Here is a 23,979-nt window from a genome sequence, read left to right on the forward strand (position 1 = left end):
CATTGAAATTCTTTTCTTGGGATCTAAATTAAAAATAACCCCCCAAAAAAGTTGGTGACTAGAAATTTTTTGGGTTTGCCAATTTTGAAAACTGAGTCGCCACGTGGCGAGTGGCGACCGTAAATCTTGACCTTTACTCCCTAGGCACCCCTGTATTTGTTCTTTTATAAAAACTGATATAAAAGCAAAATGTACTACAAGGAAATATCTTCACTTTAAAATATTACATTGCACGTTATTTATTAATGCCAAAAAAGGGGCATTATACATTTTAGCTGTTATAGACTCTATATTGCAGACAAATATTTGAGCTAATTATAGTTAGAATGAACTTTAGATAACTTTACAGTGCCCTCTCCAACAATACTCAAAAGCTGTCTTTTATTTAAAATATTCTTTTGACAGAAGAATGATCCAAAATCAGGTATTTGTTCACAGAAATTTTGCACTTTTTCAAAATGGCACTAACATCATCAAACATTAGGATTATCCCCTGTGTACATTTTTATTTGTTTTATCAGGATTCCTACTCACGTTCAGAAATAAAATTCCCAGACTTCCAGGCGAGGTTTTCCAGAAAAAATTCCACGACATTCCTCACTTGTTTTTTGAAATTGCCTCTTTTTGAATGAATTTAAAATTATGATTTCTTTTGATAAATATGTAATAACTTATTAAACATTTTATAATATTGAAACTATAATATTCATTCCTTAATGCTTCTTTTCACAGATCCGATAAGTCTTTGGGAAAGTACTCACACCACGAAGGAACAATTAGAATCACTTTGGTTTTGACACAGAAGGTAAAAAACAAATTACTTACTGCAGCAGTTTATGACGCAAAATATAATGATTTACAGACCAGTTTTCAAGATTTGCCAGGTTTTCAACACAATTAATGATGTTCCCCAACTTTTCTGTGACATTTTTGATCAAAATCAAGTTTTCCGACTAATACAGATTTTCGGGTTCTCTTTGACCTGCACGAACCGTTTTAATCTTTTATATTTGATTATTAGGGCCGTGGTAACCCGATCGGTAGAGTGTCGGATTCGGGGCCGAAGGGTTCTGAGTTTAAATCTCGATGGTCGAAGATCCACCGTCGTCATTAAAGGGGACTGGGCGACGTTAAATATGCTCGTGGTCTCAATGTCCTCCAAGTGAAACGATACCTCTGGGGGTGCTAGCACCAGGTAGCTATATTAGTCCTGGTCTAGTTCTAAATTCTCATTAACTGTTTGATCCGGTGATGGTGCTGCCATCTATCGGTATAAAAAATAATGGAGGCAAGGCACTTAGTATGCAGTCCTTGACATAAATACAGTTGTAGTCAGTTGTGACTCGGAATTGAAATCGATTTGATTATTACATGTTTTGCTTTAATAAAAGTATCTTTCATCTCGAAACTTTTAAACTACATGAAAAAACAAATATGAAATACTTCAAATAGGAGAAAGAGAAAAACTGTGCATACTTTGACATCAGCCATCTTCACAGATGATATTGAACCATCATCAAACTGAACTTTGTATGATCTCGATGTGGATTCCAAAATTTTGGCTTCATAAAACTTATTGCTTCCAGACCATCGAGCCTCTACTCTGTCTCCTTTCTTGAACGCTGCATCACTTCGTGATCTGGATGCCATGCTCTAAAAATCGTACATGAACATCATTAATAATATATAATGTACAAAATTTTTCACAAACTAAAATGTGCCCTGAGATAAAACTTAACAAAAGACAGCATGAAATACAAAAACATCAATGAAATTAAGGAGCATGATAGGATTCTGAACAGAAAATTTTCTAATTCCTATTTTACTTCTTTATATAACAACAGGAGAAATTTTATGAAATTTCTTAAATGTGAGGGAGTAAGCAAGCTCACAAAGATGAGTTTTGAGATTAATTACTAACTGGACTTTTATGACACCCCCCCCCCCTTGACTTCCTTCAACAATTCAGATTGCAATGGAAAATTTACTACTTTTATTGTGTTGTGGGTAGAGTGAAACCTGCGTAAGTTGATCACTTGCGGTGCACTACTTTAGTGGTCAACTTACAAAGGTTAATTTATATGATAAGTGCATGATGATGATCTCTGTGCATGAAAAAAGCAGTAAACTTAGACAGGTGGTCAACTTACAAGGGTGGTCGACTTTGCAGGTTTTACTGTACTTAGAACAGTGTACCGGAAGAGGCTATAATAGGCAAGAGGGTAGCTAGCTTTAAAAGGGCCATTAATCTTCATTGGGGACTAATAAATTGACTAGGAACAGCCTAGTCAGAGCCTATTGCTGATCATCACATTTGTATTTGTATTGCAAGAACAGATTTCACTTCATACCAACATTTCTTTCATTAATATCAAGTAGTTTTACTTCTTTTTTTTTAAATATGATTTTTAATGTTTTGAAACTCCAACCTTTAAAAACTTTTTATTTCTACTTTCTAATTTTATAAATGCACTTATTATGGATAATAAACCTCCATATGACAGAAAAATATCTTAAAATTTACAGCTGATGTGCTTCTTTTATAAATGCTATTACATGCATTATAATTTATTTTAATACTCATTTGATTAACACATTTACATAAACTTCAACTGATCTTATTTTTTTATTTTCACTTTAAAATATTTTACAATCCACTGTTTATATACAGATTTATGTATGCTATTTTTATATTAAAATATTACTTGAATAGAAAAAAGTCTGTATAATTATTTATTATTTTCAAACTTTAAATTTTTAACTCAAAACTTTCAGTTTACTGATGAAGTAGACAAAATGACATTTTGTGCGGGACAGTTTTTTCCAGGTTTCTTCCGGAGGTTTTTTCCGGGGCGGACAAAACTGGACAACCCTGGTGGCAATGTAAAAATAAAAATCAATGCCCAATGAGTAGTGCTATGCTAATGAAAAAAAAAGTAGGAAAAAAAAGGAAAAAAAGGAGAGAGCTCTAAAAAGTAGGAAAAAAGAGAACTCTTTGGGGTCTGAAAATGTATGAAAGTTACTCTCATTTAAATGAAAAAAGGCTATTTTAATGCAGAAGAGATTTTTTTTCTACTTTACCCTAGTATTAAAGATATTGACATTAAATGTTATATTTGAGATACAGAGTAGAACATGCACCTTAAAAACAATTTAAAAACGTTCCTGGAAATTAATGGGCAGCTCATGGGCCCAATTTCTACCAATAACATAATTTGCAAAACCCAGAAACGTTTTCCGTCAAAAATCAGTAACTTTCATGAAATTATCCATTAATCTTTCCAAATAATATGAAAATCTCTCATCGAGAACTTAGTAAACCTGGACAACCTGTAATGGAGCTAAAGACGATACACTTAGTAAAATGCACTCAGTTAATCTTTAAACTGGTAGCTAAAAATATTTTTCACACCTTTAAGTAATTTACATTCGTGCAACTTGAAGCAATTCAGGAAAATATTTTCCAAAGATAATTGATTTTACGGAGAAATAGGCGAAAACCAGTGAAATCCCGCTATGTTCCATGGAAATAATCAGGAACGTTTCGGAAATTTTTAGTGTACTACTAGCAACATCTTGCGCTGGTAGTTTCCCTACAATTTCATTTCACGATATTTGGGAAACAAAAGTTTCCATCGTGGAAAAGGAATAATTTTCTATGCTTTAAAGAACAATTTTGTTCACTTTTTTCCCAGAAAAAATGCATAATGTGCTTGTATACGGCCTCCACTAGTCCAACATAGTGCAAAATGCTTTCTTTTTTTCATAAACTTGGCCAACATAAAGTCATTAAGGCTTATGTCATTGGTAATTTTAATTACAAACAAATAATAATGAAAAATGTGAAAATGACAAAATTTCTTAGTAAATTGATTTATCACCTTTTAATAAGCAAACTCATTTAGTAAAAAAAAGGCTTAAAAAGGTACACAAACATGCAGAATCCTTTCTAAATGTCATCATTTTAATCTTTTCAATAAATCATTTCATCAAGGAATTAGTAAAGAATAAAATCCCCAAATTTAATATAATGAAAAAATAAAATCATTTGTATAAGAACTCATCACAACAAGAATCTATATTCTTTTGTAAATGAAACCTAAAATACAAAAAAAATGGGACATAAAATCAATTGTAATTGAATGCATACTTGTCAAAATTAATTTAATTAGGCAAATAACATAAACATATTACATTTAACTCCTTATTTTTTTCTCACTCAAAGCTGCAAGGGATTAGCGTGGGCATGAGTCCACAGAAGCCTCATTACCATGTGTCCACAGTAGCACCATCATCGTGTGTCCAATCTAACCCCATGGGGCAATTTTTTCCTTAAGGCCTTTTTATTAATTAAAACTATGCACAGCAGAACTGAATATCAAAATACATATTTAATACATTTATTTATGATTGTATTATCTCCTTTTACTTGAAATAATAAATTACAAAAGGATAATCTAACAATTAAAAGAAAATCCAAAATTGACTTCTCCACTATGAAAACCATCTTTTATAATTTGCTACTGAAGTAAAATGTGTGTAGTCATAAAACTACACATGGAAGTGCATGTTGGTGCTGTCATTATGCATAAAACAACAGAGAAGTTTTGAAAAACAAATAACAGAATTATTCCAGATGTTCCACACTAACCCCTTGTCCACACTAGCCCTCTTCTCCCCTACTAAAAGAGTTGCAGACTTAGGGAGAAAATAACCACCTCAAACCTTTGGAATTTTAAACCTTTGACTCCTGATTCGGACTCCTTTACCCCAAAATCAGCTTTACTCTGACACCCTGATTTAATGGTCAACATTAACACTGCTAACCGTTCAATGATTGAGAGTAGACATGGGTCTTAAGATCTTAATTTTGAATGTCTTAGTTTATAGGGAAATATTTGGTTGGTAGAAAGTTACAGCAGGGATAGAATAATTCTGAATGTTAAAATTTAATCCAATATTAAGAGGAAATCTAAGAACGCCTTCTCTTTTTTAAAGTGGACAAAGAAAAAGATCTAATTTATCAGTCAATTCTAAAGCATTTAAGATCTGAGAAATCACCACCTGTTCAGATGTTAACCAGATCTTTACAGTGTCCCAGTAATCCTGTTTTACATAAGGCTTTAAGTTTGTGGACATCACATACTCACAAGCGTTGCTATGACTATTCAATGGCTTGAATCTCAGATCCAGTGATCTAAAGCAAAGAAAATAAAAAAATATTTTGAAAAAAAAATAGAACTAACTTTAAAACTGCAGCTGGAAATGGCTTCAAAAAGTTTTCAAGAACTATTCTTTGAACATTATCAGTATTACTTTTGGACAAATTTTTTAAGTCAGTGCAAAAATGATAGGTAAAATAATGTGTAACCAGATTTTGTTCATATTTTTCACATATCCCGCCTAAAATTAGGAACTAAACATTTATATCATTTCATAAATAGTTGTCATCAAGGTAATTATTGAGAATACTCTTGAATAACCTAGGCCCATTCAAACTTATATTATTATATATTTTAAGAAAATAATGGTTACATTTCATTTTACCTTGCGCCAACTTCAAAAATTATGTTTAAAAATAACCCCAATAGTGTTCAATAATGAAATTATTTTTTACCTTGAAGAGCAATTTCCAACTGCAGTTTTGTAGTCAATTCTAGTTTTGTTTCCAAACATTTTTTTATTTTACCCTTTTAGTGTAAAATATTTAAGCAACAGACTATGTTACCATCACAAAGCTTTACCTTACTTTTCTGTTGATAAAGGCCCTGTATCAAAAAAATAAATATTAAAGCTTCTCTAAACCTGTTTGCCAGGGTTCCCGATTGAGTGTGAGACCGCAAGAAGCGTGCACTTTTAAAAGAAATCTCACTTGAAGAATTTTTCAATGCAGGACTTTCTCGCGATTTGGTCACATCCTGTTATTGAGCAAAGAGATTTTTTTTTTTTAAATCTCTCTCAATTTTTAAAAATCTAACTCTAATTTCAACAGAGGGAGAGATTTTCTCACTCATACTTTTTCCTTCAATGAGAACCCTGCTTTAAGCAAATGTAACTAAAACCTAATCATTGTTCTTATCTGGGATTTAATGTATAATTTAATTAGAACCATTAAAATAAAAGCAGTAATTTAATCAAATATTTTTAACATTTAACTAAATAGAGTCAAACACTATTTACCATTAACTTAAATTTTTTTTTACTGTTTTCTATTTTGTTTTAATTTATTTTTTCTAATTAATTAATAGTTTGAGTAGACAAACCATTCCAATCGAATCCTGGGTTGCAGCCTATTACATTTTGGTTCATAAACATTTCCTGCTACCAATTGTACAGTTTAAAAGTTACATGACTAAACTTACTATTCCAGTTGAGGTGCCTGTAAAATTAATTTTGCTATTTTTCATAGTAATTTTAAAATTTAACGGCTTTTGAAGCAATTACTTAATCCCAGGGTTCATAATCGATTTAGATGAAAAAATTCCATGACTTTTTCATGACTTCATAAAAATTTTCATGACCTTGTTACATAAAGGGAATAGTACTACTTAATATCAAATTTGCCAATTTTCGAAAAAAAAGCATTAGCAAAACTCCTATGCGAGTGCCACTACCTCATCGAAGCACTTACTTGTGATCAACAAATTATCATTGTACACCTAAAAAACTATTCTTATTTGTCTTCATCACATAAATTACAAATCTCAAAGCAAAGTAAAAATAGCGAATGGAATATTATGATGCTTAAATGTCTCATAATTTAAACAGGCAGAATGATAATGAATGGGACAAATGTTGAATGAGTCATTACGGAATTTCAATAAATTTGTTCAAAAGTTGTCTTTTAATGTCAACTGTGCATTTAATCATGCACATAACCTGACACTATTTTGGATCTTTAAGTAAAGTCACATTCTTTAGTAAATTCATGTGTCTAAACCAGACATTTGTTTAAAAAAACATTTAATAGAGAATAAATCTTCTGATACATAACTACTTGTTAACTTATTTGCATTTTTAAATGCATATAAATTAATAGGGGCCGAAACTCCAGAACATAATGTTTGATTCCTGACATTGAACATAGCAGTGAGTAGCAGGGATTAGTTTTTGGGGGGGCCGCATGTTGGGTACTAATGTTTTAGAGTACTAGAATTCCTCTATTTCTGTATCTCAATGCCTGAAGATCTTCATTTTCTTAAGCTTTCAACAATTTAAGATAAAACTATGATAAGTTTAATAATAGTTTTTACAAGTGATGGAAAACTTAGATGCAATTGAATCACATTTTTTGAGTGGGCGAAATGAAGAACGTGCAATATTGATACTACAGAGTATAAAATATAAGAAGTGCTGAAAATAATGGTAAATTCAAAATGAGCAATGTCCAAGTCGTAAAATCGCATTATAAAACGAGCTGATGTGTGCATCACATGACTTCCTTTTACACCAATTTAATGCTATTTCCCTATTATTGCAATTTTAATGGGATTCTCTCTCTAACTCTTTAAATATCACTAGCAATGGCCACATTGAAAGCAGATTTAAAAAAAAAAAAATCGCCAAATTTTTCGCCAAGTTGGCGACAAAACTTGGCAACCAAAAGACTGGCGATATATCGCCAAGTGACCGCCAAATTATAACACCACTTGAGTTTGCATCGAAATTAACAATGATTTCCCCCCAAAAAGGTGCAAAAGACCCCTTTAGAAACACCCGAATGCAACCAAAATAGGAGGTGCACAACTAGACCCCACTACGAGTCTATGTACCAAATTTCAACTTTCTAGGACATACCATTTTTGAGTTATGCGAGATACATACTCACATACGCACATACATACAGACGTCACGAGAAAAGTCGTTGTAATTACCTCGGTGATGGTCAAAATGGATATTTCGCGTGTCTATACATTCTTAGGCACTTTTCCGCATGTGGTCGAATCGAAAAAAAAACTCAACATTCATTTGGGGGTGAGCAAAATGGAAATTAAGGGCGATTTTTGAGTGAAAATTTTTTCGCGAATACAATACTTCCTTTTTTGTAAAAGGAAGTAAAAAGGGAAGCAGCTGCTACAGAAGTGGATGCAATGAAATTTCAAAATTCAGACTTGTTTTTGGGATAGTTCAATTTTCCACTTAATAGCTTTTATGTGCAATACTGTTAAATCACTCAAGATTTCTAATGCTCTTTCAGCTACCGTTACTTTCTGTTTGGCCAGGACATTTTTCCATGATTTCAAATAAATTTCCATGACTTAGAAGGGGAATTTCAATTTTCCATGACTTTTCCAGGTCTGAAATTTGCTTATTTTTTCTCCATGACTTTCCAGGATTTCCATGACCCGTACGAACGCTGTAATCCAGTATAAAAATGGTAAAATATAGAATTTTTTCAAATAAAAAAGGGGTGTGTCTCAAATTTAATATTTAAGTAGATAAAAAGATTGACCATAGAACTTTACATGAAAAAAAATATAAACATATTTTAACAAAAAATTTTCAAAGTAGAACATATAAATCAACACACTGAAGAATTATCAGGGCTCATAGCAAGTGGGAAAAAAAATATAGGAGTTTAAAAGGAAAAATATAGGAGTTTGACAGCAAAATATGTAGGAATTTAAAAGGAAAAATATAGGAATTTAAAAGGAAAAATATAGGAGTTTAAAAGGTAAAATATAGGAGTTTTGTAGAAAAATATATAGGAATTTCGAAAAAGTATATCATCTAATATGTTTGGAGCACTGTATAAAAAAACTATACACCAATATCAATACAATTCTATTTTGCATGAGTCACAGATGTGAGAGCAAATGAATTTTTGTACCCACCGTTGCAAAAATTAATCATTTTGTTTAAAATAATTTTAATTCAATTAAGCAAAATTGTGCATGCGTGTTTTTTTTTTCTTTTTTTTTTTTTAACATGGAATTCTACATACAATTTCAGAACTTACCAGATATTATTAGAAGTATACCTCGCACCCAAAATATCCATTCTTTGATTATTTTAAGAATTTAATCACAAAACAGTATGAAAAAGCAATTACAAAATTTAGATTTTAACTTATGTGCTTCGAAAAATGCATCTCTTTTTGATTGATAAAACTAAGTAATAATTAATTTATATATTCGTTTTTCAATGTCATCAATCTACCCGTAGTCCTTGGTATTGGTACCTCATCGTTTCAATGCTAACACTAACGATGAAAAGTCCCGTCGACTCCATGTCTCGAGACAATCGTTACAAAAAGTGTGCAATACTCTGCCTCCCCTTTGTTTCACTATTTACAGAAAACAAAACCTGTTTTACTAAACGAAATCAAAGAAAAAACAGGGTGGCGACAGGAACTGTGAAAAAAAGTTCCCTGACTTTTCCCTGATTAAGTTCACCAAATTTCCCTGATTTACGTTACCAATGATAATGGTTTTCTTTCTTTGCTTTACTTGAAATCCATTGTAGGTTTGTATAAAATGCAGTATTTTAAACGTTTTAAGTTATGTAAAGTTGTTAAACTAAAGATATATTTTAAAAAAATGCTACTTTTTTAATAAAATGGTTCAAAAAAAAAAACCATGACAATTTGGGAGGGGGGGGGGAATGACCTACAAAACAGTATATTAAATTTTTATACAATGGAAAGATTATAGAAAATTAAAATAAAAAAAAACTTTACTTCCAGAAACCACTTAGCAAAAGAATTAAGGAAACTATTAAAATTACTTTTAAAAACATGTGTATTTATGATAGTTCAAAATAATTTCAATTACTTTTTAGTTCTAAGTTTTCAAACAGTATAATAATTGTTGTAAGAATAACAAGTAATAGTAAAAGAATAGATGTAATGTAGTTATTCTTATATAACTAATTGACATATTTATGCAAAACAGATGAAACCCTTTGACAACCATTCATAGGGAGCTTTTCTCTAATCAAGAACATAGGTTTTAATGAATGAATACAGCATTTTAACAATAAAAAAATAAAGATATTTTCTTAAGTACACAAGTTAACTCTATTTCAAATGATTTCAGTATGTAACGAGAAAAAATCTTAGATTGCTTTTGTAACAAACAACTCTGAAATGCAAGGGAAAAAAAAGCAATTAGTTAATTTCAAAATATATAAAAGAAGAATACAGCTTGGTTATAAAATCAAAGAATCACTAAAGTCTGAAGAAAAGAAAACTTTTATAATCTGCGGTGACAACAAATAGCATAACGGCAAAAAACAAAGTTTTTTTAATTGAAAGTTCAATTTTAGCAATTCAATTAAAAACGCGAAGAAGTAATAACTTTTGAGCTTTTATTGAATTAATTCAAAAACCAAAGATTTCTTCTTGAAATCGTGATTATAGTACCAGGGTTCATACCCTTTAGGCAGAAAAAAATTCAAGCACTTTTCAAGTACTTTTCAAGGTAAAAAATTTTGTTTTCAAGGCAATATCATAAATTTGTACTAAAAATATTGTATGCAGATTTCATTTACTACAAACACATAGAAATAAGGCAATAATACAAAAAAGTATAGGAAAGCAAAATTGCTTTTTCTACAACGAGACGCTTTGATGAAAGATCTACTGCGTTGAAAGTTTTTCTGAAAATGTTTGAAAAGTTTGGTCATAAAGAGAAGCAGATACCAAAAGGTTTAATTTTGAGGTTTTTCAAAGGTTGCAGCAGTCAGAGGTTTGTATATGTTCTAGAATCAGCAAATTAATACTTAAAAAAAAAAACCTTTCATAAGTGCTTTTAACTTTTAAGGGAAGAAACTAAAATACCCAAGTTCAATGGCATTGCCAGAGAGGAGTTTTTGAAGTCACCCCCCCCCCCCCCCCCCGGGTTTCAACATTTATTTCCAATATCTATACAGTGGTTTATTACAATATAAGGGCGGTTAGGACAAAAACACTACCCAGAAAGTTATTTCAGTTTTCACTATTAAGTTCTAAAAATATAAGGTTTGCAAATCATTTATAAGTATGCAAATCAATTATTCGTATGTATTTATTAGCTGTTCAGACAATAAGGCATTTCAACTGTCCTCAAGTAAATTTAAAAATTAGGAAGTAAGAAAAGTTTATGAAAGTCCACAGTCCAGTCTCTACACCTCAAAATATACAAAAGCAGCTTAAGCAGTGATAAATACTGTGAATGCAAACTTGAACCCATTCAGCTTTCATTGATTAACTTGCAATAGACAATAAATGTGCAAGTTCAGATTTATAGAGCCATATTTTGAAATTGAAAAGATTCACAAGAAGTTGACATATATTATAACAAAAGTAGTTTTATTTTGGGAAAAAATGGGTTATTGTTGAAATTAGAATGTAAATTTAGAAAGGCAATAATATTCAGGTGATTTGTGAGTTCATAAAAAATTACCTGAAAGTTTCAAAGAGCAAAATGGGGCGAGGGGGGCATAGGCGGATTTAGGACTGAGTTTCTGGGGGGGGGCAGGATTTCTTTTTTTTTGAACAAGATTTTTAATTGCTCTCCCCCTCCGATGTTTTTGCCTGTTTTCTGTAATGCGTAAGGCCATTCTTTACTTTTTTATGTGTCGTTTTCATTACTGTGTGTAATCATGCTGTCCTTTTTAAATTGACCTTAAAAGAGAGGGGGCTGGTATTAAGAGAGTGATGCAGTGCTCCCTTTTAAGTGAGATATAGAATATCTCCAGTTTTAGGGGGGCCCGAGGAAATTATCTAAAATGGATATAAAATTCTGCATTTTGAAGTCTTATAACGGTTAATTGGAAATAATAGGCAAAAAAAAATTTTTTTTTAAGTATTACGCTTTAAAAGTGCTTTGTGATGCAAGTTAATACTTTAAAGAAATGGTGCACAGATTAAGAGAATAGGTATCAAGAGAGTAACATACTACCCATTTGAACAATTCTTAATTTATACACTTGATGAGAAATAAAATTGAAGCACTCTTTGCTTAGGAGTTTCAAAGACTTGTCTAATAATTTTCAAGGTTTGGTTGGTTAGATTGGGGTTCTGGCTCAAGAGCCCTTACGCTATACTACTTGAGGCGATACTGCGCCAATTCTTTTCAGGGATTTTAGAACCTATCAATAATTTGCACTTTCCAGTCTCTGAAATTGAGTAGTAGATTATACAGTTGTACAGTATTGTTCAAACTTTGTAAGAAACGGCTATTTTAAGTTTGAAAGAAACAATAAACTTTAATTTCCTATTCAAAAAAGAAAAAATCATGATTTTTTTTTGTTATAAGATTTTGGAAGATAAGTTGTTACTATATAAACTCCTCGCAAAATTGAGGGGGGCATTTTCCCCTTTGTCCCCCCCCTATAAATCCACCCATGCTCTTCTAAACTTTTCAAAAACGAAAAAATAATGATTTTTTTTTTTTTAATTTTTGGAAGATGTGTTGTTGCTACATAAAGTCCACCCAAAACTGGGGGGGGGGGGCATTGCCCCCCTCTGACCCCCCATAAATCCGCCCATGGAGGGGGGGGGAATAATTTTTAAAACTAAGACTCCTATTACTTGAATATACATATGTACAACAACAACTTTTGCTATGCATACAATTCATAAAATAGTTTATTAAGTCAAAATATTTTGCATAGAAATACCATGCCCAGTGCCTGTTGATAACCAGCAACAGGCACTGGGCCTAGATAGGCTTGTACTGGTCAATTTATTAGATCCAAATGAAGATGAATGACCCTCCTTAAGCTATCTACCCCTTTGCTGATTAAAGCCTCTTTCGGTAAGCTCCAAGTACCCACAACCTTAATAAAGTAGTAATTTTAAACATTTGAGGAAAAGGGGAAAATTGGAGATATAGGGAGGTAAAAGCATAAAAACGAACACTACTGGATTTCAAGTGAATAATCATAACACAACCACCCCTTATACACCTTATTTATTTTAGCAGACATAAAAAAATGATGTACTTATAAATAAAATTATATAAATCAACTTTATATTTAAAATACAAACTTTAAGTTAATTTGTTAGGTGCTCAACTGCTGAAATTTAAAATTTTTTTAAAAAAATCTGCTATGACCAAAAATTAGGTAAAGATAATCATTCAAAATTGCAAAAATAAATTAGCAAATAATTAAACAAGACCAAGGTAATAATTCTTTAACTCTTTAGTTATTAAAATAAAAAATAAAATAAGCTAATCTGATGTAGCAGTGTCAAAATAACTACTAATTGCCAAAAATATAAAAATATTTACAAAATGCAAAAGGATTGAAATCTCAAACAAGGGAAGCAAATTTTCGTGAATTAAGTTTAATGTTGTCATGTTTCCCATAAAATAAACTTATATTTTACAGAAATTAAACATAAAATATGCTAATTTACGGTAGCAAATATGAAAATAACATCCGATTAGTGAATATATTTAAATATTTGCAAGATGCAAAAAGATTGAAATTTCAAACACGAGAAGCAATTTTTCGCAAAGTCTGAGTTCGTTCGACGTGGCATGTTTCCCATGAAATAAATTTATTTGTTTTTTGATTAAAATTAAACAAAAAATATACTAATCTAAGGTAGCATATGCGAAACTAACATTTGATTAGCCAAAATATTTAAATATTTGCAGGATGCAAAAAGATTGAAATTTCAAACACAAGAGCAATTTTCCGCGAAACCCGAGTAAGGTCAATGTTGTCATGGTTTCCAAATTAATTTCTTTGTTAATTAATGAAATTAAACAAAAAATAAACTAATCTAAGGTACCATATGTCAAAATATCTTTCGGTTGTAAAAAACATCAAAATATTTACAAGATGCAGAAGGATTGAAATCCCAAACACGGAAGCAATTTTTCGCGATGTTGCATACTGAACACATGTTCAGAAAATTGCATTGGTGAAATACTTTTTTAAAACTTCTAAGCACAATTCGTTGATTTTTGGGAGAATTTAAGCACTAAGAAACTTTTTCAAGGTTTTAAAACTTTTTCAAGGTTTTCAAGCACTTGAAAATGAACTTTTTTTTTCAAGCACTTTTCAAGGTTTTTCAAGGGCGTACGAACCCTGAGTACGCTAATTACTTTGAGACAATGGAATAAAGGCAAAGGAGCTAAGGCATAATTGAAGGCTTCCTCTTTGCCTGTATGGTTGTTTATTTTACGTAGGATTGAAAGCGTAAAAGGAAATTTCAAGCTAGGTAAAATAAACAACCTAACAGACACAAAAGCAATCTTAGGAAGTTCAGCCTGTGGTTAATAAGTAAGATTCAATACTTTGACGTTGAGGAAAAAAGATGCACAAATATGCGGCAGTGTATAACCGCACCTCATTAATTTTACCCTTTTTCTTTTCTTTTTTTTTTTTTTTTGAACAGATAATTGGCGGAAAATGCGAAGGGAATTAAGAGTACTTAATTTTGTAAAGCAAAAAAAATTTCTTTCTTCAAAAAATCAATTTTCCCTGATTTTTTGTTATTTTTTCAAAATTCCCTGATATTTCCCTGACTTTTCCCTGATTAATAAAGTTCCCTGACTTTTCCCTGATCTCCCTGATCTGTCGCCACCCTGAAAAAAGACTGCTCTAATGCATCACGTTTGTCGGAGAGAGAGAAATGGTCAGTCTCATACTCTTGATTCATTTAAGCAGCATGTTTGATTCAAATATTCTGCAATTTTTTAATGTTAAAACTGGATTTAGTTTCTTTTCTTAGGAATTGATTCATTAAAGTGGCTGATTCATTTACCCGTCGCTCACTGTAATGACATTATTCATTACTTACAGTTGATGTGTGTGTATATATATGTATACATATGTATTAAGTTTGAATTCGACCTAATCCGCCAAACGAAAGGGATGTTAGAAGAGCTCAAGCGGATCATAGAACTATCCATTACCCTCTGCAATTTGTAACCATAACCGAATAGATAGAAATCTACACACAAAATGGAAAATTATAGGAATGTTTTTCCATGGATACATATTTGAAAAAAGCAAACAAAATCCTATAAAATGACTTATTTCGTCGAGATAGTTACATTTTTTCAGCGGGCTACAAGCTTCGAAACATTTGAAGTACTCAAAGTTGAATTGGTACCAAAATCTGCACAGGGCATTTTCAAACACAATCGTTTGAGCTACCATCGGTCATTTGAACTACATGTAAGATTATATGTGACAAAATTAAAAGCTTTGAAAATCTTTACAGCAATACGCTTAAAGTTATTATGTACTATCAAAATTACAAAGTAAACTCATTAAAAGAAAAATAATTAATTGAAAACAAGTAAAAAGTTGCAAGTAAAGCCATCTATATTTTGTATGTTTCATAAAAATAATCAAACAGTGCAGGGTTGGCAAAAACCCGGGTTTTTTTAAAAAAGCCCATGGACCCAGGGTTTTTTGGGTTTTTTTAAATAAAACCCAAAAAAAAACCCAACTAAAGTTGGGTTTTTTAAAAGAAATGTGGGTTTTTTGTCTTTTTTTAGGAAAATGTGGGGGTACTTGTAGCATATTGTAGCGTAAGTATATGGACAAAGTGCAAAAATTGTCTTCGGGTAAAAAAAGCTGGAAAACTAGTTAAAATTCAGCATTTTCTGAATAAAAGTATAAAAGACCAAAAAACCCAAGAATGGTGAAGTTTCAGATTTTACCATTATTACCAACAGTTAAGGCTAAGTTACTTCTCGAGTGATAAAATCTATTGTTCGTTTTAATTACTACATTTTTTTTTGCATTTTACTTTATTGTATTTCATTTTGTTATGCACAACTACTGTAGAACCTCATGTAGTTTAAAAATCCCTTTTTATTGAATTCCAGCTTAATCAAGACATTTCTTTGAATTTTATATTGCCTGTTTTTCTATTTCTGTGTACAGAGTAAGAAATATTGAAATTTTTCGTAAGATGATGAAAATACTGTACCTGTTCTGTTTTCTGTCAACCGTTTGAAAAATCTGTTTATTTCTAAAAAATATACCTTGTGTTTATTCGAGATTTGTGACGTGTTGGTTAGCAGAAAATAATTCACATGAAAGCCTTTTAACTAGATTAGTTTCCTCTGTACAATCCACAAATATTGAAAAAATCAAACGTGACAGGACTTGGTCAAGATAATTTGAGTTATTTATTGACCAGTTTAAGAAAAAAGTTTAATACATTTATTTGAAATCTTTGAAGCATTTTTTTTAATGCCGTTAAGAGTTAAGAAATACTATTAAAGTTCAAAATTCATTTTTTATGTTAATTGTCTGTGGTGAAGAAAAAATAAAAAAGAAGTTTAAATTGTGAAAGTATTTAAATTAATAAATTTTTTAAAAACTTCTCAGAAAATTTAAAAAAAACCCAAAAGTGGGCTAAATAATGGGTTTTTTTTAAATGGGTTTTTTCAAAAAAACCCATTGGGTCCAACCCAATTGGGTCCAATTCGGCCAACCCTGAAACTGTAAAACACATGTCAACATTAAAGATATAAGAGTGCAAAGTGCAAAGGAGAAAAAAGAAAAAAAATGGATCAAAGGTTTTTGCATTTTTGGGTAGCATTTAACATCCGACAAAAAAATATAGGAGTTAGTGAGAAAATATAGGAAATATAGGAGAATATCTGACAAATTGTGAAAATATAGGAAATATAGGAGATATAGGAGTACTATGAGCCCTGAATTATGTAGACACAGCTTAAAAAATGAAACTGTAGCAATTATCCCCCTTAATTTTAGAATATCAATTAAATGTTATGAATGTAAAGAAAAGCAGTTTTGTCCTTAATTAGAATTAGATCATACATGTTTATTATTATTATTATTATTGATTTATCTGAACTTATCCCACATTTATCTCAGTCCTTGCTTTTTTACCTTCTACCTTGCTAAAAATTTAAAGGTTAGTTTCCAGAGCTTTAATATCCTCAAATCATTTCGGCATACTGTCAAAAAACACAACATGCATTTTACATCACCTATTACAAGACAAGAATTTCTGCAGGCAAAAGACTGACTGTATATTCAAATTCAATTGTGCGATCTTAAAATATGATCATAACCGATTGGAACCCAAATTTATAAACCGCTTCAACTCAGGTAAATTGGATTTTTAACTGTTCATCAAACGAATAAACAACCAAATCGCAATGCCATAAACACTAAATATTAGATTGATAAAACTCTTTACAAATGTGAAAAACTTTTTTTCAATGTAAAGCTTCTCCGATCATTTTATTTTCACCGGTTTAAACGGCCATATCTGAAAATCGCGCGCTACGATCGTGTGAATATCCTACCCAAGCCATTATGATAAATTATTTGAGAGTATTAATTATAACGACTTTCCTTAAACTAATTTATTATTCATGAAACCAATCACAATAACTATTAAGGGCATGAAATGAGATAAAAAGAGATTTTTCAACAAAAAATATACATCCGAGCACACACCAAGGATAGGCGGACAGTTCAAATGTCGTAATCATGTGTGGAACACTATTTGCACTTAAAATAGATCTATTAAGAAAATAACAGTAGATATGAAATTTAAAATGTCCAACAGTTGTTGAGAGCTTTAATGGACATGACAACGGGTCAGCGAAAATTTAGTCAAGTTCGAAAATAATTTGAAGCACACCATTTTGGTAAACAATTCGGCAAACTTTAAACTTTTATAGCGAATACACAGGATTTTTCTTTTTCACAAGCACTATGAGCTTGTAATTATCAAGCATAACTCATTTTGTTGAATTAAAAAATTATATTGTTTTCGAAAATTCGCAATAAAAAGTAAATATTTACTCACTATTTGGGGGCTAGACTGCACGACATCAACGAACTCTAGACGCTAATAGCGTCGCTGCGGGAAGGATTTTGATTGGTTTATTTTTAAAAGTACGGAACAATGATTGGCTCATATTGTCGAAGCAAAATCGCGTCATTCTTCATGTATTTGTGTCTGTGGGGTCGAAAGTAATTTTAGGTTATCACATGTCAATGTCCACATATTTTTTTTTTATGACAGCGTATTTAAAATTACAGCATTTTATAACTTTCACATTACATAAGATCTTAGTGATTTTACTACTTTTATTAATAGGAAGTCAAAAACAAACTTTAGTTTGTGGATTGCACTGTGAGAAGGGACTCCTCATTCTTCGCTAGCTAGAAATCGTAGTTAATTCACAACTCCAATAAACTGTAGGGGGCGCTGCAGCCGCTGTCTAATGGCGGATGAAAAAGGTAAAACAAACAAATGTGGTAACTTACAACTTACTTTGACGCTTAGTGAATGACAGTAATTTTTCATCGTGTTTATGGAAAGCTTTCTCTTCTATTCCTCTGAAATTACATTACATCATTAACTGTCTGAAAACTGTAATTTACCCCGGAAAACAAATGGAATGAAATGCTTTACCTTTTTCTTTAGTATTGTTAATCACCGCAAGGTCTCGTATTCGTGTTCTGGAGTTGTGAATAAACAATAATCTGAATCGATAAATGTAGATTTTTTTTTTTTTAATCACATCAACTATGTGGCTCTGACTCAGAAGCGATATATCCTCTGCTAGGAAGAAGTTGCTTAAAATTGGGACAAAACATTGCAGTTAGAACAAAACGAAAACCTCCTTACTCCTCCGAAAAAGAAAAAAAAAAGCATTTATTTCAAATAAGCAAAAAGACAAAGAATTTCATTTAAATAAGCATTTGAAGTCGAACAAAATAAAAACCCTCCTCCCTCTGAGAGGAAAAAAGGAGTTAAGTATGCATTCGCAACTTCAGAGCTCGAATACGCTTCCTTGCGGTGATTAACAATACTAAAGAAAAGGATAAAACATTCCGTTTCACATGTTTTCTTTGGGGAAAATTACAGGCTTCAGACAGTTTGTGGTGGAGGGATAGAGGAATAGAAAATTTCAGAGGAATAGAAAAGAAAGTTTCCCACAAACACGATGAAAAATTACTGTCATTCCTTAAGCTTTAAAGCAAGTTTTAAGTTACGGCATCTGTTTGTTTTACCTTTTTCATCCGCCATTATACAGTGGCTGCAGCGCCCCCTATAGTAAATTGGAGTTGCGAGTTGCAATTCGAGCAAAACAAACACCGCCCTATCCCGAAAGAAAGAATTAAATTGAACTACGCATTGTAATTAGTAATTGGAGAAAAACGAATCCCTCCCCCCTCCCCATGAAGAAATTTATAAAAGAAAATCCCAGTTATAATAAAGATTAAAATCCGAACTTATCCCCTCCCTTCACTCAATTTAGAAACGGTCCAAAGGAAAGATTGCTAGCTGGTTTTTTAATTCCTAGTCTCCAAGTTCAGCAACATTATGCTCAAGATCTGAATTAAATTTTGCCTAGAATTTTTGCTAAATTAGAAAAGCTTTATAACTTCTATTCCAGCTGAGAAAGTTGAATCAAATTTCTTCTTGTGCAGAAAATAGGTATTTTTCGAATGGTAAAATATGTTAAGGGGGTACGAGAACTTTGTCTTCCTCTTTTCATCAATTTATGTTAAATTTAAGCTTTAAACAGTTAATCCCTGTATAGTAAATAAAAATAAGGTTTCAAAGATATTCTGGAAAGAAGTCTGTGGCGGGCTTGCGTCCAGAAGACCTCATAGCACCAACAGCCTTGAAATTTTGTACAAGATTACTTCGAGTCCCGGTGGTTCGCACCTGGGGTTTTGTTTTTAAAATTCGAATTAATTTTTTTGTAATTTAATTCCTAAGCTCAAATATCGCGTAAATTGCCTATTGTTGCCTATTAAAGGAGTAAAAAATTACTTGCTCACATTAATATTATGTACCGTTGAAAATGGTAGAATTTACCGCGTTCTACGAAACTTGTTTCAAAGCTCTAATTTAAATACGGCGGGAGTTATTTGCATTTTTAGCTCGAACTTTTTTAGGCTTAGCTAAAATTTAGGCACTACTTTCTTCATTAAATCTATCAGTAAAAAGTGAAGGAATTGTCCCACAGTTTTCTTTTTGACACCACTAGAAAAAGCGGCTTTTTTTACTCCAGATCTAACACGACCTATGGTCGAAAAGCTAATCTTCCATCTCCAAAGGAAAAAAAGTTACAAGTCGTTAAAAATCAAGTTCGAATAATCTCATTTCCATTAAAATTATTGATGCTTTATTTGGCGTTGCCATACTTACGTCTTTTCGATTTGCTTATTTCTTCCTTCTTACAAACTTTAAGGGTTTCGATTTAAATGGAAAAGCTTAGGCTCAACTCGATTCAAGTCCGGAGCTAAAGAGCAAAATATATTATTAGAGACCACGAATATGAAAGCGACTTTTCAAACTAACAAATTGCAGTTTTGCAATTCTCAGGAGACCCTTAGTCCTTACGGCTCTGCAAGTTGGTAAAAGTTATTTTGAAACCTGCGGAAGGGGTGCTTTTTGTTCCCAAGGGCATAATGCGTTTTTAATCTGTTTCTTTTTCTAATTGACGATTTAAATCTTTGGGAATCAAATACGATTGCGAAGCAATCTTCGGGGGTTGGTGAGCGTTAACGAGCAGGGGGCAGAGCCGCCTAGTTACAAAAAAAAAGTAGTTCAAACTTTAAGTTTAAAAAAAGAGGAAAAAAAAAGAACGCTCCGAGATACTTGTCTTTCGAAGTTCAAAAGTAGTTTTTGCCAAACTTTAATGCTTTGTTTGCTGTAGGATCGTCCGCACATCGCTCGGGGATAAAATTAATTTGACTTTCCCTATTATATTAGTCTTTAACTTATTTCTAAGCAGCACAAATCAGATTCTTTAAGCTGTTGCTTGAATAAAATCACTTTTATTTTTGATAGGAATAACATTGAAGAAGTCAGAGGTCAGAGTGAACAGTGAAAGAACATATTTAACTGACTCAGGATTGGTTTCATATATTGCTGTTGTCTTATACCAGCTTGGCTGGCAATTTAGGTTGCGCTGCTTCACTTCTCCAACTATACCAAAGGCGCCCATATATGGGGGCAAGTGGGGGCGCGAGCCCCCCCCCCCTCCCCTAACAAATTACAACTTCCTTGCTTTTAGCACTTTTTTCTTAGCAAAAATGTAAAAACATTTCTTCTCCAGCCATTAATGAATAAATTATTAAAAATGACAAATTTTAATGACTCTAATCTGTACTGAAATTGGTTTCCGTGGGGAAAATATCCTGCTAAACTATGTTGAAAATATCTGCCCTCCCCCCCTTACAATTTTGTATATGAGCGCCCATGAACTATACCGTGGTGTGAAGTCGGACTTCGACAGTACACACATGCCATAAGGACCTGTCTATAGGGCAGGAAACCATTCACAGCATAACAAGACATTCACACAAAGAAAACCCATAAACAGGAGAGAGAAAGTACAACCACGCCAGAGCAGGGATTCGAACCCAGGACCTTCCAATCGTAGTCAGGCTTCTCTGCACTAGACTAGGCTGCTGGCTTAGGTATATAAAATCGCGATTCGTCCAATAATTATTCTTTGATAGAATTGGTAAAAAGATGTTCGTGAAAACTTAGTTATGAAAAATAGTATGAGGAAGCGCTTTTTACTATTGTCCTCGGGTGCCCCCTCGGGCCGGAGCGGGATTGTATGACATTTATGAGTTTTTTTTTTTTTTTTAATTTCATTTTCTGCGGGAGGGAGAGGGGAATTTTCATTTTGTTCGAAACGGAACTCCTAATGTGTTTTTATTCTGATTCTTTTTAACAGTCCCCTAGAAAAAAAAAAAAAAACTTTCTGCATCCAGCCCTGTCATTCATTTGAATTTTGACGTCTTGAATTCAAATAAGGTTTTTCGCAATCACGAATTGCGATAGTACCCTACTTGTTGGGATTCTTGTTTCTACAAATGACTCAAAACGCAATCATAATTGCGAAAAAAACATGATTTGATTTCAAGGTGTCAAAATTTAAATTATTGCCTGGACCGGATGCTAGATGTTGTGTCCTGGATGCTGGATATGTAATGTGCTGGATGCTGATTTTGTTTGAAGAGGATTAAAGTAAGCCATGTAAAGTCGTGAGGCTCGGGTATAAATAAAGTCGATTCCGAGGTACAGTCAAACCTTGATATCTCGAACCTCCTTATCTCGAAACCCTTGATGTCTAGAAACAAAAATTTTCCCCAGCATTTTCTATAAAAACCCATATGTATTTTCCATAATTATCTCGAAATTTATTTTTCGAAACCCTTGATATGTCGAAATTTTTTTACAGAAGCAAGTTTCAATTGTCGTTTTGCTTTGGCAATTTTTGTAGTAAAACCAGTTCCAGAGACAATTGCTTAACGTTTTTTATCCCTTTTTTTCGAAATATTGTGAACAGGGAATTGGGGCAAGATAATAGGGGAGTGTTGGCATGAAAGGGGTGCAGTGTTTTCCCCAGAGTTTAGAATCTTTGTGCATTTCTCTCGAACATGTCCACTTTGAGGAAAGGGGTTCAATTTTTCGTCCGTCAGTCTTCAAGCGAAAACGGAAAATGCGTTCCTCATTTAACTTTTTTAACTTCTACAAAATGGCTGCTGAGAACTTTTTGAATGTGAAATTACTGGGTAAAGATAAAATTAGAATTTTTAAATTTTTAAGCGAAAAAACAAAGTTGAAATTGTTGTTCATAGGCGGATTTAGGACTGAGTTTCTGGGGGGGGGGGGCAGGACTTTTTTTGGAGCAACATTAATAATTGCCCCCCCCCCCCCCACTCTCCCATGTTTTTATCTATTTTCTGTGATGCATAAGGCCATTCTTCACCTTTTTATGTGTCGTTTTCATTACTGTGTGTAATCATGCTGTGCTTTTTAAATTGACCTTAAAAGAGAAGGGGCTGGTATTAAGCGAGTGACGCAGGGCTCTCTTTGAAGTGGGATATAGAATATCTCCAATTTTGTGGGTCTGGGGGTTACTCCCCCGGAGGAAATTATGTAAAATGGATATAAAATTCTGCATTTTGAAGTCTTATAAGGGTTAATTATTGAATGTTTCAATGCGAGTTATTGTGTTTTTTTTTTTTTTCTGGAGTCAAACAGTCCAATAATTGTTCTGTGTAAATTTTTTACTACTTGTGTAAAATTAATTTGTAAATATTACTGTTAATACATATTTGTGTTTGTACTCAATAATAAACCAATTAAAAAACACTGCGGACAGTGCCTTTGGCGCCCTTTAGTGTTGAATTTAATACTAACTCATGTTGAACTATAGTCAAGATTTTCTTAATGTTTTGTTATTTGTAAGTTTTTTAACTTTACTTTTTTAATTTTGCTTAGTGTATGTGTATTTTGTTTGTTAATAAATTTTATCTTATCTTATCTTAATTGGAAATAATAGGCAAATATTTTTTTTTTTTTTTTCAAGTTTTATGCTTTAAAAGTGCTTTGTGATGCAAGTTAATACTTTAAAAGGAATGGTGCACAGATTTAGAGAATAGGTATCAAGAGAGTAACATACTACCCATTTGAACAATTCTTAATTTTTACACTTGATAAGAAATAAAATTGAAGCATACTTTGCTTAGAAGTTTCAAAGACTTGTCTAATTATTTTCAAGGTTTGGTTGGTTAGATTGGGTTTTTGGCTCAAGAGCCCTGGTAGGCTATACTGCACCAGTTCTTTTCAGGGTTTTTAGAACCTATCAAAATTTGCACTTTCCAGTTTTTGAAGTTGAGTACTAGATTATATATAATTGTACAGTATTGTTCAAACTTTGTAAGAAACAGTTATTTTAAGTTTAAAAGAAAAAATAAACTTTAATCTCTTATTACAACTTTTTTTTTTTAATTATAAGTAGTGCAGAAAACGAAAAGGAATTGGGGTAGTGCATCATTTTCCCCCCGGGCTAAACAGATTAACAATATCCAGTAAAAGTAAGATAAAAGCAATCAATACAAAAGAATTTTCAAAATTCTGCATTCGGGATTAAATAAATAGCAAGATATGAAGCATGTGAGTCACAAAAATTTATTTCAAGTAATATGTTACAAACGCAAGAACCATGATTTTTACAGTTTTGATGCAGGATGTAGCAAGGAGCTGAATTTGACACA

At 32.1% G+C, this 23,979-nt stretch overlaps 1 protein-coding gene across 1 annotated transcript in view; it reads right to left on the bottom strand.

Annotated features, from left to right (window-relative positions):
• Positions 1 to 17,802, bottom strand: part of LOC129224031 (uncharacterized) — a 60,596-nt gene extending 42,794 nt beyond the window's left edge. The window contains exons 1-2 of the mRNA XM_054858428.1: positions 17,747 to 17,802; positions 1,477 to 1,653 (exon numbers count right to left, since the gene is read on the bottom strand). Of these exons, the coding sequence (XP_054714403.1) occupies positions 1,477 to 1,650 (174 nt within the window). The 5' untranslated portion in view covers positions 1,651 to 1,653; positions 17,747 to 17,802. The remainder of the gene's footprint in view (positions 1 to 1,476; positions 1,654 to 17,746) is intronic.
• Positions 17,803 to 23,979: the final 6,177 nt, after the last annotated feature.

Source organism: Uloborus diversus, chromosome 6 (assembly GCF_026930045.1).
Source record: "Uloborus diversus isolate 005 chromosome 6, Udiv.v.3.1, whole genome shotgun sequence".
Taxonomy (NCBI): domain Eukaryota; kingdom Metazoa; phylum Arthropoda; class Arachnida; order Araneae; family Uloboridae; genus Uloborus; species Uloborus diversus.